We start from the raw sequence: 19389 nt of genomic DNA on the forward strand, positions 1-19389 counted from the left end.
GATATAATTCATAACTTCTTCCTCTTTGTAAAACATCATTTTATCATCTTGGTGGGAAGCAAGCAACTCTCAATTCAAATTAAGGGGAAACACTAGTGGAAACATTCCACCAAAGTTTTGCCCACTGACTCCATAAAATGAAGTGCTACTGCACCACGCGGCCTTAAATCTGCTTATCATTAAAGGCAAAGATTGTGGAATTAAAATACTGAAGGACTTGTGGGCTGTGTTAGTTGGGTTTTGGTTGTTGTTTTTTTTTCTGAAAGGAATAGCGGAGCTTTGGGATTTGTATGTCCGCCTACGAAAGTGAGATCAAACCCTGCAAATATGTGCATATTCAGCTTTTTTCAACACAAGTAGTACCTACTCATTTTATATGCTATTAAATACTTCTACATATATACATACCTGCACAGCTTCAAGGTCACTCACATAGAACACACAAGTTACTTTGGCAGCTGATTATTGATGGTACTCAAAAAACCTATAAGATCATTTAGTAAATTTTTGTTTGTTTTCATAAGTTTGCCTTCCCTATACTTTTCATAATTTTGTACATGCTGATATTGTTTATTCTATTTTTCCCTGTAATTTTTCCAAATGTTTTTCTATGGAACCTTTTATAGGACTAACATTCTGGCTACTCTTTTTTTCTTTTTAAACATTTAAAAAATCCTTTAACTCCACTATGATCCTTTAAAAAGGCATGCAAAAAGCTCTAAGCACACTCTAAGCAAGGTATAACATTATACAATACAGCCTAACAGTTTCTTTCCGTTTCTTTATTTAAATAATTATTTTCATTATCAAAACCCCCACTGATACGCACTAGATATTCCATTAAAACTTCTATTCAGAAGTTCAGGTCATTTTACTGTTTTATTTAAATTATAATAATGAACATTAATTGTTCACACTGCTCCCTCTTGTGAACCTTACTTTGCATTTGCTAACATTGACTGTCATTTGCTACCACACTGCCTATGCACTGATGACATGCTAATCACTGACTAATGCCTAGGACTCCTCATGGATGAGGACCTTTCATATTTGGTACCATAAGCAGGACAAGAAATCTTTTGATAGATTTGGTATAACTGAGAGACAAAGACAGAAGGAAAACATACAGAAATAATTGCATAGGCAGTGGTCATACTAAATGAACCACTGACTTGTCATAGACATCAGGAATAGCATAACAAAGCAGTCATTCAGTCAGTGCTGACAAGAGTTTTTGCTGAATGGATGAATTGTGAACGCTCTTTCTTATCCATTACTCAAAATTCAACTGTAGCCTGGATGTTAAGACCTAAAGAGGTCTGAACCAAAGATGACAACCTAGAGCACAGGCCCAGAGAAAAAGCAGATGATGAAGTTGTCCACACTGACATAAAACAGGAACAGCAACAAGGTCCAAGGAAACGGTGTCAGAAGCAAAACCATAGTCATGTTCAGCCAGCAGTATGCGATGCAATGTCACAGACTGACATTCAGTAAAACTAGAGCTTTGCAAAGTAGGAGGCGCGCATCAAGTGAAGGCTGGCAGATAACCGGTTAGGTTTCCCAGCGCAATACACTGCTAATAGTAGCATTTAACTACTGTGATTGTGGAAGAAAAGCCATGCAGAAGAGGCGTGGTAAGAGATGCAATGGAATGGAAATCACAGAAAAGCTCACAACTGGGACAGGAAGAGGGAGGCCGATACCAGGTCTGCTGGGGAACTGGCTGCAGCAATCTCACAATGCAGTCCTTGCTTAAGATCCAAATAAGCTAATAGTCCCACTGGCGAGTAGGAGATTTAAGGAGCTGGACAGGTCATCAACACAGAAATTGAAATTACTAGTGTTGAGTGCCACTGAGTTCGAACAGAGGGGAAGGGGCAGGGGGGAGAACAGCGGTAATGCATCATTTACAGAACTACATGCTAGGGCTTTACTAGTATTCTTTTTCTACTTAGTAGTTTTAAAATAATTTTTTTTTTCCTATTTGATTTCATCAGAAATGAACTTCATTTTCTTGGTAAGGAAAAATAATTTTTTTTCATTTGGTCTCAAAATAAACTATGTTATTAAATTCTTTCATCAGAGATCTATAGGCAAATGCTAGCAAAAAAGTCATCTCATGATGAAAAAGCAGAATAATAATCTTCTTAAGAAACGCTAATAATTCTCCTTTTCCTAACTTTTTGCAAATTCTGATTACATCAGCAAATAGCTTGAGTTAGCCTGGAACGACGTTTTGGAAAGTATACATTTTAAGCAAAAAAATTAACACAGCTATGTAATTCTTACTTCTGTGGGATTGGAAATTATTTTACTGTAAAACTGAGCTGTTGAAAAAAATAAGCACATAGTTCAATTCTTTCATAGTCTCCGAAAGGAAAATAGCTGTAACTAGAAAAACATCGCTGTCTTTGTTGCATTCTGCAAAGTCACCAAATGCTTCCAAAAATGAGAGATTAAACAGACTAAGACTCTTCAGCTTGAGAAAAGAGCTGTCAACTAAGAGGGAGAGGATAATAGGGTTCTATAAAATCAAGGATGGCACAGAAAAATGAACATAAAGTAACTATTCACTGTTATACAAGGACTAGGGAATCAAGTGAAATTTAGAAGTTTCTAGAAGAAAAACAAAAGCATGTTTCAACATAACATGTAATTAAAACAGTGGAACTCATTACCACAGAATGCTGCAAATGACAAATATAAAAATGTAAAAATAAGCTGGATAAATTCAGATCCACGGCCAAGACTAGAAAAAGAAAATGATCATTTTTTATTAACTTATCCTCAAGCACTGCCTGATCATCCTATCAGATAATTAAATCCTTCAATTCTCTTTTTTCTACTGGAATATTTTAAGCATCATGCTTGCTCTTAAACCTGTCACACTTTTACAATAAATTTTAAACTATAAAGCAAATGCATGATTCTGCTTTCCACACACCTAAGCCCATACCTAAGTTTGGCATGAAACACAACTGGGCCTCCAAAACATTAGTCCTGATTCAGCCAGGTACATAGTTACCTAGTTATCTTTTTAATTTCCATATTGACAAGAGAACAACTATATTCAGGCAAAAGCTTAACTTGACTGAGTAAGGCTGTAGTGAGAAAATTAAACTGTTGTCACAATAGTGAGTTAACTACTCTGGAAATTTATTATTTTTTTTTATGTAAACTGTTCCCTTTAAGCAAGGAGAAATAGTTCATGTAAGTGATCCAGCACAATTCCATCACAGTGATTAATATAAACCTTTCAAAGAATATCAGATTCTAAGGACCTCTTTGGTCTTTCATCCTATCAATCTTATTTATGGTATTATATTTAAACACAATAGTTCACTTCTAGAAAAAAAGGTAGGAAAAGGAAAGCAGTTTGCTACTTTTCTCAGATCTTGCAATTTTACTGCAAGACATAAAGACCAAAGAGGAGATAAATTAGTAAATCAATAACAGGAAGCAAATGGTAGGAATCCACCAAATCTACCTGGATGGCTGCCAGGTTCTTCTGTTCCTGTGATGGAGCCTCATGGACAAAACGCAGCCAATTAGAATGACGTGGATTGCTTGCATCCAGGATATAAAGGACCTCACCTTTACTCCCACGAACCTGAAACATTAAAAAAAAAAAAAGGCAAAATTAAAATTGTTTACCAAACACACACAAACATGTTAAACACTAAGGCATGCTTGTGCTCAACAAGTGAATCTTGCCTTCAACAGATACTCACAGCTGTGGTGCACATTCACCTTCTTCTATAAGCATATTTATTCACCTCAGAATAGGGGGGCAACTCAAATCCCACAAATGATGTCAGCTTCCTTTATTGAGCTCCCCCCTCTTTTCTTAGCCTTTCCTTTAGTAAACAAGTATTATGACTGACTCCTGGGTCTCCCTAATCTGACAGTATGGTCACTGGTGCTCATTTTCTTGCCTCTCTCTTTGTTCCTTCAAGTCTTCTTTTTTTTTTTTTTTTTTTTATGATCTTGCCAGAAACTGATACGATCTGAGAGGTCCTTTCCCATTCCAACCCTATCATCCCTTTTCCAGTTTGCCTTTCTTGAGTTCTCCTCCTTCACATGTTCTGATGCCAGCATTTTAACTCCCTACGGTCTACCTAATTCTTCTTATGCCTTCCTGTCTTTTGTCATTCAGTCTGTCTCTCATCACTTTCTCCAAATTCAGGTTGTAAGCTTTCCTGTCTCCAGTTCATTCTCCTTTCCTCAAAAGTCATTATTATTGTTCTACATTCCTTCTCCAACATACGGTCCAAGAGTGGACCATTTTCTTCTGCAACTCATATATGTCCTTTAACTCACTCCTCAACTCATTTTGCAGCATTTCTTTTCTGCTGACACTACAGACAAGGCCAACATTAACTTTCTTCCAGACCAAAGGGATATGACATTTGCTAATCTTGTGCTATTCCAATCACAATTTGGTTCCAACACCACTGAGTTCAGGCTCTTGTTCATAAGCTTCTGTGTTCCTGCAGTTACCCATGTCCATTCAGTGATCTTTGCCTTCATAGTTCTTCACCCTTCACTTTCTTTTTTTCATACTTGATGCTCTTCTAGACTCACTTGTTGTCCTGTGCTCAGTATGTTCTAGCAGATCCTATTCACCCTCTATGGCCAGTTCCTAAATCCATCTATTTCTGCCTCCTTTCACATTTCTAGAAGCATCTCAACCTTAACCGGCAACCATTACAAACAAAATATGTCCATATCTGAATTCAATTTTTCCACTATCTTTGCCACTTTCCTCTTCTGTAATCTCACCAGTTGCTCAGCCAACTTCCAACCTGAATTATCAGTTCTGTCTCCATTATCATCCCACTACTCCATCACTAAATCCTCTTTTTCCTTCTTTATCACCAAATATAACTTCTCTTCTTCATACAAATTCCAAATCCAGTAGATATGCTTTCATTACTGTTAACTCTTACCACCCCAGACCAATCCTGAATATCCCAGAAACTTATAGAACACTTATTGAAAACCATATTCCTCACTTCCCTTTCAAGTTTTCTATGGGTTTGGGTTTTTTGGTTTTGTTTTAGGGTTTGTTTGGGTTTTTGTCCTTTGGCAAGGGCAAAACCCATCTTGCCCCTGGATGGAGATCTATCTTCAGATCAAGGACCAATATAATTGCGTTTATTCATTCCATATATCCTATTTTACAGTTCACTTGAACATCTTTTATATATGCCTCTCCAAAGGAAATTTAACTATGTAGCCTCAATGAAGAGCAGTCAGTCTTAAACTATGCTTGGCTGAAATTTTATCAGACTAGGAAATTATTTCAGTAAACAAACTAGTATGCTATATAGGTGAAGGGCTGTAAATTATTTAGTAGAGGAAACAAACACATTCAGATCCATAGAGTTTCTATACTGTGACAAAATTCCAGCTTACATTGAAAAAATGACAATAATAGAAATAGAAACCTAATATTAACCAAGTCATTCTTCCCCCTCGAAACACGTACTGCCGAAAAAAATACAGCTGCCACTGCCATATAAAAAATGGCTTGTTTTGTTTTAAATAATAGATCACTTGAATCTCCACTGATACAGAAGATAGCCATGCGAAAAGGTCATACAGCCATACTATTATTCCAAGTGATTTATTTATACAACGAACATATTTTCCTTCTCATCTGTCAACAAGAAGTATCCAGGGCAGGTATTTCCCAAGAGTTAGGGATTTCAGCTATGTAAGATCAAAATTAGATTGTCTTCATGGCTTTGTATTTAAATTGCTCACATTCTTGCTATATTTGTTTATAATAGATGCAATATCACATTTCTTCAGTATGACTGCTTAAATTACCTAAACATTTAAGTTATCATTAGAAAGAAAAAACTGTATTCCATTACAATAATAGCTGGTGATAGCATTTTGTTCCCAGATTAAGTCAAAAAAACCTACTGTAGTTGTGCAAACAAATACAAGTCTTCAAAATTTATTACTGTTCTTCCAAAGGAAGACATCATATCTTAAGAAGGACACATCACGAAAAAGTGCCAATATTTCAAACTTTAAAAGTTGTTTTACTTTTGAACACACAGATTAACCACAGTGAAAAGTGTCAAACCTACATATTCAAACACACCCGGAAACAACATTATCTAACACTAAGCACTGCAATGGGTTTCCCAGAGAGATTGTGTAGTCTCCATCCTCAAAGACATAGATACTCAAAAGCTGTCCTGGGCAGCTAGCACTAGGTGGCCCTACCTGAGCTGGGGGGGGGGGGGGGGGGGGGGGGGGGGGGAGGGCTGGACCAGATGATCTCCAGAGGTCCCTTCCAACCTCAGCCATTTTGTCATTCTGTGACTATCACCTTGGGAAGTAATGCCTGCTTGTTATTGGAAACACTGTTTTTGTTAGGGACATCGGCAGAATGAATGCAATCAAACCACAAAAGCAAGCTTCAAATTTAGACAAAAATACATGCCTACGGTGTATTCACTTCCTGAAAAGTCACCTGCCAAGATGCAGCACTGCATTGATTATACTGTAATAAACATCCAGTTCTAAATATGTAGTCCACAGAGTGGAACCTCACTTTCAGTGAAAATGGTTAACACTGCAGATTAGCATCTTTGAGTAATTGAAGTCAAACTAATGGCTTTGTGATTTAGCTACCAAAGTATGGCATATAGAAGCCCACCATGTAGGTCCGATAAAGGTTTCCATCAGGTCTTGACTTGAGTTGGAAAGAGAAGCAATAAAGATCCTATTATAAAAAGCATATGTTACACTATCTACCTTTTCATCCATTCTTCTTCATTTGCTTGATCCTCAAATTATATAAGAATAATTTATATTCACTTCAGTGATACACGATCATCTTGGTTGTGCTTTCTCAGTCTCTGCCAATCCATAAAGAGATATGAAACACAAAGGAAAAGACTTAACACATAAGGAAACTATTGATAAAAGAATACAATAAATCCCTTTAAGATGTGCTATATTGTCTATTGCTTTTTTCACCTCGTAAAGAAATAATGCTGCATCAAATACACAGATGTGAGGAAGAAAAGTCAAGAAAAACAGTCAAAACAGTGTACTTAACAGAGACTAGACTGCTGGCATTAACCACTCCTTTTCTCCCTGGTTGCATGGATAGCCAAGTTTCCTAAATGAACAACCAATCTTTGAGCAGCATGGCAGTGAATCCCAAACTTAATCAATACTTAAAACAAACAAACAAAAAGACTAGCTCTTGCTTTGCAAATATATTTCTCAAACTCAAAGCCAGTACAAGCTAATCATGGTAGTTAAATAAACAGCTAGACTTTACATTTTCAGTTTAAAATCTCCTAAATATCATCTCTGTTGAATTATTAATGAACTGAAATGAAGTTTGGAATATGTCCCAAAGGGTGCTCCCTCTACTAAAATCCTGTCATCCTTTTGCTTTGTGGCATGATCACCAAACAAAAAAAATCAGTTTAATTAGAAGACATATCAACAAATACAAGCTAAAATGCTTACACCTGGGTCTGCCTGTAAATCTGTTCTGATATCCAAGGAGACAGGATCAGAGATAGCTGTCACTAACACAGGTATTACACCATAAGCCCACACAATTCTGCTAGCCACAGCAACAAGGAATTCTCCCTCCTGCACCCCTCCATTGGTGACACTGGAAAGCATGAGAAATGTACTGTGTAGCCTCAGCATCTGCCCCCAACCCTGACAGTTGCACCAGCTCTAACAGCAAGGGAAGAAAATGGGATAACAGTGTCAGGCTGATTATGTGCTCCTCACGAAACTTAAAGATACTGCAATTTACCTCTCTACACCACAGAACTAGGACTCAGCACATATATTCCTGGAGCACAACAAAATAAAAAAACCTCCCCATACTAAGGTTTCTTGCCATGCTTTATCTCCAAGAACCCTAAACAGGCTTGACTCTGCAACAAAGCTTCCAGTCCACTCCCAGGGGACTCCCTTCCAATCACGCAGCCACTCCAAGAATCTTCAGGACAGCCTGCCTACCACAACTATGCTGGCAGGAAATTGTTGGAAAACTGAGAATGTCTTTCGGGGAGAGGAAATGAAAAGTACTCTTCTATGTCACAAACCAAAGTAGCAAATTCTTTAAGGAAGATTTTCTTAACATATCTGCAAGCCAATTACTGCATTTCCCACGCACACGTGAACTGTTACAACCTTACATAGTTATAAGGTACTTAAAATAGAGGCAAAAGATTTTTACAGGGCTAAGGTTCCCTGATAGTTTTATGAAGTAGTATCAATTTCACAATGCTAGTGAACATATTTGTATTTAAAAATTGTGACATTTGAACTGTCACCTTTCTACATGAATAATTCAATGTTTGAATGTTATTTCCCAGTTTCTATACAGTTGATATTACCTGGACTAAGCAAAATCATCCAGTTAGCTTGAAGTGTGTTCCGTAAGATCCCCAAGCTACAGTGGTTAATCCAGAAAGGATTTTAAAAACTATTTTAACAGGACCTGAACTCAGTGCAAAAGTATTTCTAATTGATTTTCTAAGGCCACCAAACTAAAAATGCTCTTAAGTCATTAAATAATGAAGGATTCAGTCATCTTCATAGGATGAACAGAGACCTAGAAGGATTGTATGTTATGCCTACGGACAACATGGAGAATCAGTGAAAGAGCTAGAAATAGACATCAAAAGCACAGTCACCAGTAGATGATGTCATACTATAATGTTTTGTTTAAAAACAGGAAACAGGACCTTATCCCTGTTTCCTCTAAATAAAGGGGCAAATCCACAAAAGTTGAGGCTGCCTGCTGTAGTTCAATAGACCATCTTGGTCAAGGATCCATTTATTGCTGAGGCCCTTTCGACCACTGAGACCAAGATGTTCCTGTAGTTTCTCTAACCAATAGAGGTGACTTAGGATTTCTATTACCAGTGAGTGATGTGACCAGACATGCAGTCACCTTTGATTTCCTAGCCTAAATAATTAAGTAGCAATTTGTTTTGTATTTAAGTACAGGCAGACTTTGGCATGAGCCTAGAACAAGGCTGATTCAAATTCATGCCTGATAACCCATGGCAAGATAGCTTTCTATTTTCCTACAACACCCTCAATATTTGGTCACTCACTACAGTCAAACACCTAAAATGCATACACATATCCAAAGCATGCATCAGACATGAAAGCACCTCAAATCGAGATGCGTAAGAATGATCTTCTTGAGAATGAACACAAAAGGTGTCACTGAACTAATTTAGTCAAATGTCTTCACAGTAAGATGAAATACCTGACATTCACTGTTACCACATGGGGGGGTTTACCTCAAGATCAATCAGGACATCATTGAATTATGCCACATTAACAAACACCATGTAAGTATACAAGTATTCAGAAAAAAATGTCACTATACAAGTATTCAGAAAAAAAAAAATGCACCTAGTCATTGTATAAGCTACCATATGAAACCCTACACAGCCCTAAATAATGTCTAAGCTGCTTGTAATGCCCATCAACAACATGCACTATTCCATCTGCTAGCCTTTAATGCTGCAATGAAATTATCTCCAGATTTTCAAAATACATCCAAAGTTGTCATGCATGCTACTTCAAAATGCTCATGAGTGCAATTGCAAACACTCTACCATGCACACCTGGCAAGAGAAGAAGAAAAAAAACTTCACTGAAAATAAGCAGATGGTTATCTTTGCTGAAGGCAGTAAACACACTGCCTGCTTTCTGGAAACCATTTTCTAAACATTTATAAATCTAAAAATCTATGTTCATTCAAACAATCATGTAAAGAAAAGTATTGTTTTCTGCATTGCATTTTTTTTTATTAGCTGAGAACATGATTTTTATTGTTAATATTATAAAACAGCTAGATGCAATACTTCTACATCCTCGGTTTCAGACCTCCATCGCAGAGCTCTCTGCAAAGTAAAAACTCACATTTTAACATTGCTGTAGAAAGTACGCTTGCAAAAGGAACCTCAGGCAGCAACTGTTGATTTGCTTACTCACTAAGAAGTATTGGGACATAGACAATAGGTGACCTTTTTCTTCAGCCAAAACATACAGCAACAGTTTTTCATCTTAACGAAGCTCCTTCTGGTGCATGACGTCATTTGATCTCATCAGAGACAGCATGGTTCAGAAAGCTTATAGAAGTTCCTAGACTTTTGCTAACATTCTGTGGAGCTTTCACAAGAAAGGTTGAACTTCATGTTCACTGGATGGATACCCAGATCTCCTTAAGCAAATTTTGTGTGATCTTCCGTAACAAGTTCAGATCAGAATACTAGCACCTGCACATATCAACATGTGCTTTCTAACATCTTAAATAAATCACATAACTGAAGATGTGATGCTAACATTCTCCGTCACTTTTGGGAGTAAATTCTTCTTATCACCAAAACCAGAAGATCATTAAGGTGCCTGTTCCAAGAGTCACTCAAATTAATACAAATTCATACACTTAACATGAATGAAGATGACTAAATCAAGTTTAAAAGTGTTGATTAATGAAATTTAGCTAAATAAACAAACTGGTAAGAATATTAATAACTACTTGGGAGACCTATCTATCCCAGTGGGGATTAATCTAACAAAATTGAAAATTTAGGACGCAAACTTGCAACTAAGAAAGGGCATCAATGTTTGACTGTTATGTGTGTCAAAAGTTATCTTAAATGCAACTTGGATAAAAATGCATCCAGATGCATTTGTCCAAGAAATGAGAAAAAAATTCTGAAAATTAAACAATGATTCACACAAAAACATTAAAACAATTTTAAATGTAAATACTGTCTGAGGAGTGACGATTTGGAAGGTAGTCTTCATACAGAATAAATAAAGACTATATTGCTAAGAACTAGATTTCTAATATTACATTCATCTTGAGAGCAAACACAGAATTCTTCAAATTAAGATTTTATCATGAAACTCACAACGTAATTCAACTTAATGCCTTGTATGTGTAAGCCTTCCTATGCCAGAACCACATTTTACAGGCAAGATATCAAAAAAAAAAAAGTACCAAAAAAACAACAACAAAAAAACCCACACCACCATTAGCTTAAAGTGCTTTACTTCTCATACCTATCTAAAGCTCTGATCTAAAGCTGGTTGGAGCCAATAGCAGATTTTCTGTTGCCTTCACTAGTTTTCAGGCAGGCTTATTTAATTGAAAACAATTGTCACTGCAAAAGTGATGAGAGTTAAGTAGTAGAAACATAAGTTCATTTCATTTTCTCATATAAATAAATATGAACATTAGCTTCCATTGAAAGATTGATTTCCAGCATGTTTCTGTTCTTCTCTTGTTTAATATAACAATGAAGAAAACATAATCTTGGCAGATAGTCAGAAACCAAACCTGAAACATGTAACATTCATCATTACACAGCATATTGTGTGCCATCCAATCCTGACCAATATTTTTTCACAGTATGTCAGAGTATTTGAAGAAAGACTAAGTCTTTCCAGCCCTCCCTGTTTTAACATTTGCCAAAGTCATCACCAAAAGTATATGCTTGCCACAATCCAATTGTAGCGAAATGAATGCCACTTTCTTGGTTAGGAACAACAACAAAAATGAACTGAACAGATATCTTCCCTTTGCAGAAGGACATCTGAGCCTCCAAAGGCAAAAGCTTTTGTGAACTTTAATACCTAAATTATCTTGTTCTTGCCTTAAAGCACTTGCTCTTCCAGCAAATACACATAATTTGAAATTGCTATTCCAAGTATACTAATACAGACCAATGAAGCAGTTTTTTTATCAAGGTGTTAGAGGGATTCTAAGAATAAGAACAAAACTCTCAATATGTCACCAGCAACTAGCTGCATACTTAAACTAGCACAACATGCAATTCAGTGAGAGATAACGACATGGGCACTGGTGGATAACAAGGAGGTGGGGTTTTTTGACAGAAAGAAAAAGCATAAAGCCATTTAGACACTTTCTTGGCTTTTTATTATTACTTCTAACTATATGGTTACCATGGGTTTGCTTTTTTTCACTTTCACATCACTTGTAAATAAAACATTTCAGCATATAGTTCTTCACAAAGATAACAGCAAGATCAACGATGCTTCCACCCCACACCACTTCCTCTGGAATCTGTTGAACAAGCAAGCATAAACCTTTGATTTCTTCAAAACTATGCAAGTTACAGGCAGACTAACAGCATTCTGCTGTATTTAATTTAAACACAAACTCTAACATCCTCAGAAATTTATTTAACAAAATCACTGGACCCAATAAATTTTTTGGGTTCCATGTTTTCCCAAAGACCAAAAGAAAACGTAACATGTACAATTCTGTCTCAACATGACATCTTAAAGATGCCAGCTCACAACGCTGGTGTCAGAGAAAAAGAAATAGCTTGATCAAAAACAAACCACATCACAGACCAAGACTCTACGCAACTAGAAATGCATGTGGTAAACTTCCTCACAGAAAACTATTCCACAAAATTGAAGCTCAGATCCCAGGCATCACATGCCAAGAAAAGAAATGTTCCACTAATGTTCATTTTTACTTGACTTACAAAAAGCCTCTATACTTAGCCTGCTTTCTAAAGGTGTCCTCTCTGAAAACACATTTTTTTGACTGCCATCAGACTGTGAGGTTAGGCTTTAGTGCGCCTTCATCCAACAGTCTTCAGATTAATTATTTTTAATATCTCTGGAACAGCTGACTATGCACAAACTTGGCTAGTTGCTGTGACTGCCTCCCACAGTATCTGGAATAACCATCTACTTGGACTGTTCAAATTTTTACTTTCTGCATTCCTGGTCTCGATTTTCAACTTAAAACTACTCTCAGCATGATTTAAATTATATTATAAAGCTCACGTTCAGATCAGCTTCAGTAAACATGAACAACTTGGGTTCAAACCTTCAGGAAGTCATAAAATTTGGTATGCAGGAATCTTTTCAAGGCTCTCAAAACTAGGTTACAATAAGATATTATGAAATGGTTTTAGAACAGCTCATAAAAAACTCATTTTCTGGTTTGCTGTCAATGGGGTCATATTAGTGTCATCAGTAAATACATGTATTTGGGTTTTATTTTCTGTCTTACAGAAACAGATAAATCTCATTTAATCATCACCAATGAGGAATCTGGAAAATCATATGGCTTTCCAACAAACTTAAATACCTTCTTGCTGCTATAATCCACTCACCATCCCTTCTGAAAACTTTGTTCTAGCTCAAGTATTTTACTGATTTAAAATAACCTGCAGAAACATCATGAAAAGGCAAGTGAGCCAGGGCACATCAACATGTACTGTATTCAGCAAACATTTGTAATAAAAGCACATTGTATTGGGGTTTTATCAGCTGAGAACAAAGAAGATGAAACCAGTTGCTCTGAGTACATAACTAAAGGAGAGAGGGGCATGAATTGTCCACACCTCCTGTCTGAGAAAGGATATTTTGGGCACACCCCTAGACAAAAAAAAAAAGGGGGAGTGGGGGGAGGAAGGGGGAAAACAAAGGCACAGGGATTCATAGACTTGAGTTAGCACTCATTTAAGAATATTTTGCCACTTACTTTATTTATATTCAGTTTGGGTTTAATGAGATGGGCTTTTAGCATTCTCTCGCTCATTGTTCCATTTTGTAGAATCTATTTATAGCTCTGCTAAGACTGTATCAATACTATGCTCTCTTTATAAGCTGCTCAGCAATGTTAATGCTAGAGGGGTTTTTTTTTAAATAAACATTTATTTTGTAATAAATACACAGAAAGTGCTTTAAGCCAGATGTCAAACATAAGCTTTTTTTGTACAGTGCAACACAACAAAAAAATAACAGTCATCCTTCCACCTCTAACCACAGAAAGGTGAAAAAGTAGGAAATGACTCCCCTTCTCAGTGTAAAACAGGACTAAATATGCATTCGATAGAAACTGCTTGGCTGGGGAAAAAAAAAAAAAAAGGAAAAAATAAAGGAAAGGAATTCTGCTCAAACAACTACAGCAGAAAAGATTACAAAGACAGAACAGAAGCACCAAAAGGAAGGTGTTTATAACAAGCTGGAAGTGTTGTTATTGCAAGTATTTTTCAGTTAGTGTAATATCCTCAACTGGTAAACTCAGAGATTCTTGCTACAAACATACACAGCTATGACAGGAGCTAGGATGGGTTAAGGACCCAATTATGAGATCTAGTGTATAAACCATTGTTGCTCCCTAATGATACTAAAAAGTTTAGAAGAGCCCTGAAACTCATTATGCCTTCATCTGCCCACAGCACCAAGTTTTCATTTTGCTAAAGATCTCACACTACACATTGCATTACAAAGATGCTAAAATTTAAAAACTTCACTTATCATACAATTGCCAAACACCAGCACAAGTGTCACAGCAGGAAATGTTTTATATTATAGTTGGAGGAAACTATGAGCTGACACCTGTTCATCAGCATAAATCAGTATCTCAGGAACTTATAATGACCTTCCCATATTCAAATTACTTTCATCTTTTTTTTATTTTCACATTTCTCAATAATTTTTCACAATGCTTTTGTTATACTTTTATGTTTTGCTTGACATGATATTTTTCACATTCACTGATTAGAAACTATCATTTGCTATTTCTTTATCATTTTAAAGAAGTCAATGCCCCTTCACCCAAAAAGCATATTTTAAAAGCATCAGTAAGTACAAAATCTCACTACAGTGTCATTAAGTAGCTTTAAGCTGGGGGGGGGGGATTTGTTACAGTAAAAGCTTAATTTTGAGACCACTTTTTGCTAGATGTGATTATGTCACTCTAGACTACTCACTTCCCACATGAGCCTGCAGTCTGTGTTCTCATCCAGTTCCTGGGGCATTCTCTTCTCCCCTGCAAAGGGGCCAAATTTTTCACCCTAAGGAATAATTATAAAATAAAAAGAATCAGTGAAAAAAAAAAAAAAGGCAAGTGAATTACTGAAGTCCAGCAGAGGTATTATTTTTAGCTTCAAATGGAAAGGGACAGTTTTCCTTTGTCATCTTACTATATGCCAAGAAGGTGCACATCCCTGAGGGTTCAACTTCAGGCTCATTCCCATTCTTTCCATAGCTTGGAAAATCTCTTAAAACCATACCGTTCCTCTACATGCTTATTTCCCCTTTGGGAAACACCATTTTTCTTCATTTTAAATAACCCTGAAATTTACAAGTCAAATTTCTTACATTTCTTGTAAGATTTTCAGGAAGTACCTTGCAATAGACATCCAACTAAAACTTCAATTATCTGGCAAGCACAAAGTTTACATTAGATTTATTTGCAAGATTATTTGCAACACTACTTTTTGAAGTACCACAAATCAAAACACTGAATAACTGAGGTTTTGATCATACAGAGAGATTTGTTTAAAAACGTAGGGTGTATGCACGTGTCTATGTATTAATTCAAGCCTTCATAAACAATATTAAAATGTTATGCCACCTGCTAGTCATAACACGTGCTGTGAAAGCATCCATTGATATGTTCTAAAAGTTTTGGATAATGGTGGGGTTTTTTCCTTCACAGACATCACACTAGCAGCAGGGTAAATTATTTAAATAAGACTTTCTTCTTACACAGGTGGGGTCATTCCCCCCGCCCCCCCACTTTGACCTTATTTGCAGTGACAAGCCCTACAAACCAGAATGTAGACTGCTACATTCCTTTAGGCAGTATTCAGATCAAAAAGCTCCATATACTTTTAAGCATTAGAGATTATAACTATATAATGAAAAGCAACTCTGGTGTTTCTTTAAAAATAACGCTATTTTGGCTAATAAAAGTATCAATCTTGTCCACATGTCCCTTCCCCCAGGCACATTCCACCATCTCAGAAACAGCCTGCTACACGTTTTCCCTCTTGCTTAGTTTTTACAGACTGTCTACAGGTAGAGTGCAGAGGAAGAAGTGGAATGTAAAACTTCCAGGATCATTCCTCTTTGAAACAACCAAACAAATAAAAAAATCCTGGTATTTAAAATTAAACCTGAAGAGGAAATCAACAAAGGAAAAGAAAATTGTCATTGCATAACAAGGCAACAGAATTTAGGAGCAGTGTTTTAAAATGCGCGCAATGAAGATTTCATTACTAAGAACAGCAAAGCAGAAAGTAAAAAGACAGGAACAGCAGGAAACTGGAGCCCACAGCAGTAATCAAGACACAAATATGGGCAATGACAGCAAAAACTGGCACTATGGGGCTTCATCTTCACTTCTCACTGATCTCCATACCACCTTTCACAGTTCTGATAATCAAATAAGGTTAGAATTCCTCCCTTGCCAGCTTTACAAATCGTGGGATTTAGACAGCAAAACCTCATATGTTGGAACACAAAGGTCCATGAGGTAAAAGTAATTATTCATTTAGTCTTTCAGAGCATTTTCTTCATATGTATATTAGTCCTAGTTAATAAACATCTTGTGATATGCCAATATATATTAATCAAAAACTTGCTAAGACTTCAACTTCCTCTCTGATCAATAAAAGTGAGGCATACAATACAATACAACCCCAGAAATTATTCAAGATATGAAAGGCACATAATTCAATTGTCAAAAAAAGCTATTTTCAACAGCTGCTTTCAAGAAAGCAGAAGTGACTAATCTTGTTCCAGTCACAGCTAAACACTGAGAAATGTAGCAGCTCTCTGATGATTATACCAAGGGTCTTATGACAGTGGTGCTGTAACCAAAGGCCTGCTGTTGCAGAAAAGAAATTACAAGAGAATCACAGCTTTTGGTAAGGTAACAAAACAAAATGAAAAGTTTCCACCTTTTATGATTATAGGTGAAAGCTCAAAAGCACCGCATAATGCCTGAAGCTGCAATAGCAGATGGCAGACAACAGCAGTTCAAAATGTATCATTACCAAAACTTTGCTAATAGAATTTTCAGAGGCCTACTTCATGATTACTTAGCCCTTGGAGAGTTGGTACTGCAATTTCTGATTATAAGATCATCTGCAACGTGTTTTACTTTCAGTTAAGACAACTCCAGTTGTGTGACAGCAATAGAGAGAAAATGGTGCAGTATTTCCTACTTAGCAACCTAAGATCTTACTTCACAATTGTCACATTCAATACCTCCTCCCAATCCCAAAGCTCCAAGGAATTAATTTAACACCTATTAGCTACTCTGTATCATAGTCATGAAGTGTAATACTGCTGCCTCATTACTGGACAGGAGAGCACTTCAGGTGTGATTTTTCTTTCCAAGGAAAAGAGTAACACACAGTCTGGCTATACCCAGCGCATCATCTGTGTTATGTACACATCCACCCTTCTCTGAACAGCCATGGCAACATACAGTGCTTAGGTCTCCAGCCATTTTTAAGGAATACCTGTTTCAACCACTGCCCACAGAGCAACTCAAGAGCGGGTTCCTCAGCCTATCAAAGACCAAAGCCTGCCTGTCAGTCACAAACTTCTGATCAAGGCTTTGCATACCACAACTGTCTGTGCTACCAGCACAGAAAATTCACTGCCAAACAAAGGACAAGCCTGTAACAAACACTGTCACCAGATACTCCTAATACAAACAAATCTTACTACAACTGCCTCTGCCTTTACCTTCTGCATTCCACATACATGTCACTCTTGCAACATTTCAGTTTTGCAAGTATGTCCCGTATGATGCACTCACATTGGCCGAGCTCTGACAGCACATACTTTGCCTGTATAAAGAGAGTTCAAAAGCAACGTGGAGTAATTCAGGCAAGAAAATGCTCTATTTTTCCTAGCACGCAGCTCTAATGGTTCAGTTGGCAACAGTGTAAAGGAAGGGGGCTCAGACCCTGAACTCTGACCTGACATTCAGAATTGATATTGACATGCAGATGATGATTTCCATGAGCTTCACTCTAGAGCTCGCTCTATTTCAGAATCCAGGGATTAATACATGCTAGCAGTGTACAACCTTCCTTGCTGTGTGAACTCCCAGGGTTTTCAAACAGAAGTTCAGAACCTCAGTGGAAAAAATTTAAGCCAAGTAATATAAAATTGTTCCCCTTCTACCCCCCATTAACACTCAGGGACACCTTAAAAATGAGAGACCTTTACCCTATGGCGTCTAAGTCTTCTTTATGAAGCCACTGAAATATTAGGCAGCCCTCCCAACCCACTCAGAGCCAAAACCAGAACAAAGATGGAAAGCAAAACATACAAAATACATATAAGTGTGTACTAATGCAGGGTACATAACTTTAGGTATGCCTTTATCTGGTCTAACAAGCCACCTGGATAGTTAGAATTGGGATTTCAGATAACCGGGAGCCTTTCAATTCCATTACGAGGTGTCAGGGGCCACGACCTGGTTGAGCTATGAGAGACCTGCAGTTCAGCTGAATCACATCTTTCACAGGCCCGGCTTCATCATCCCGAAACGATTAATTTAATCACCCATCCCACCGAGCTCTAAGAGCAGGGAGGCGACGGGAGCCTGCGACGGACAGGCGGGTACCTCTACCTCAGAGGCGCACCGCGCTCTGAAGCCAGGCGATAACCAACGGAGGCAGTCCCGTCCGGAGGAGCTCTGCCCTCAGAACAGCGCCAGAAACACCAACCAACTCAAAAGAAACAGGGGAAACAAAAAAAAAAACACAGAGAAAACCCTCCAGCCGACCCCGTCAGGGTAGTCGGCGGCCCAGCCGGGCCCCCGCGACCCTTCCCCGCCCCAAGCGGCAGCGCCCCGGGCACCGGGAGGCTCCCTTTTATCGGCGGGGGAGGGGGGGGGAGGCGGGCGGTGCCTCCCCTGAGGAGAGGGAGCCCGGGCGGACGGAAGTGGCGGCAGCGCCGACAAAGCGGGGCTGAGGTGAAGTTGGGAGTGCGGCAGCCCGGCCGGCGGCGGCGGCTGAGGGGCGGAGGAGCCGCCCCGCTCTCCTGTGATACGTGGCAGCCGCTCCCCGCCGGGCCGGGACAGGCCGTTACCCCGCTCGCCCGGCCATCACCCACCTTTTTGACTCTGCGGGCCGTGTAGAGCCCCATCCCGTCCTGCACTTTTGACGACTTCAGGGCAAACCTATCCGGCACGTACATGCCCAGCATTTTGTACCGACTCGGGCCGCCGCTTGCTACCGGGGAGGAGGATTACCGGGGACTTCCATCCCACCGGGAGAGAGAGAGAGAGAGAGAGACCGGGGGAGGGGGCAGGAAGAGGGGCTGGTTGCGGGGCTTTCCCGGCTCCTGAGGAAGAGGGGAGGAGCCAGCCCGCCGGCGGGGCCGCGGCGGGACGGGGCGGGGCGGGGCGGCTACAGGGGGCGCGCGCGCCCGGCGGGGGCAGGAACGGGGCAGAGACTCGCTCGCGCGCGCGCGCGGGGCTTCGCGCCGTCGAGGGGCGCCCGGCCGCCGCGCGCCGGTTCGTTGAATCGCGTCCTGTCAATGTCGTGACAGGAAAAA

General features: G+C 38.7%; 1 protein-coding gene across 1 annotated transcript in view; it reads right to left on the minus strand.

Moving 5' to 3' along the window:
• Positions 1-19158, minus strand: part of PRDM5 (PR/SET domain 5) — an 88323-nt gene extending 69165 nt beyond the window's left edge. Inside the window, exons 1-3 of the mRNA XM_049814956.1 lie at positions 18946-19158; positions 14793-14876; positions 3491-3613 (exon numbers count right to left, since the gene is read on the minus strand). Coding sequence (XP_049670913.1) covers positions 3491-3613; positions 14793-14876; positions 18946-19038 — 300 coding nt within the window. The 5' untranslated portion in view covers positions 19039-19158. The remainder of the gene's footprint in view (positions 1-3490; positions 3614-14792; positions 14877-18945) is intronic.
• Between the last annotated feature and the right edge of the window lie 231 nt (positions 19159-19389).

This window comes from Accipiter gentilis, chromosome 12 (assembly GCF_929443795.1).
Source record: "Accipiter gentilis chromosome 12, bAccGen1.1, whole genome shotgun sequence".
In the NCBI taxonomy this organism is placed as follows: domain Eukaryota; kingdom Metazoa; phylum Chordata; class Aves; order Accipitriformes; family Accipitridae; genus Astur; species Astur gentilis.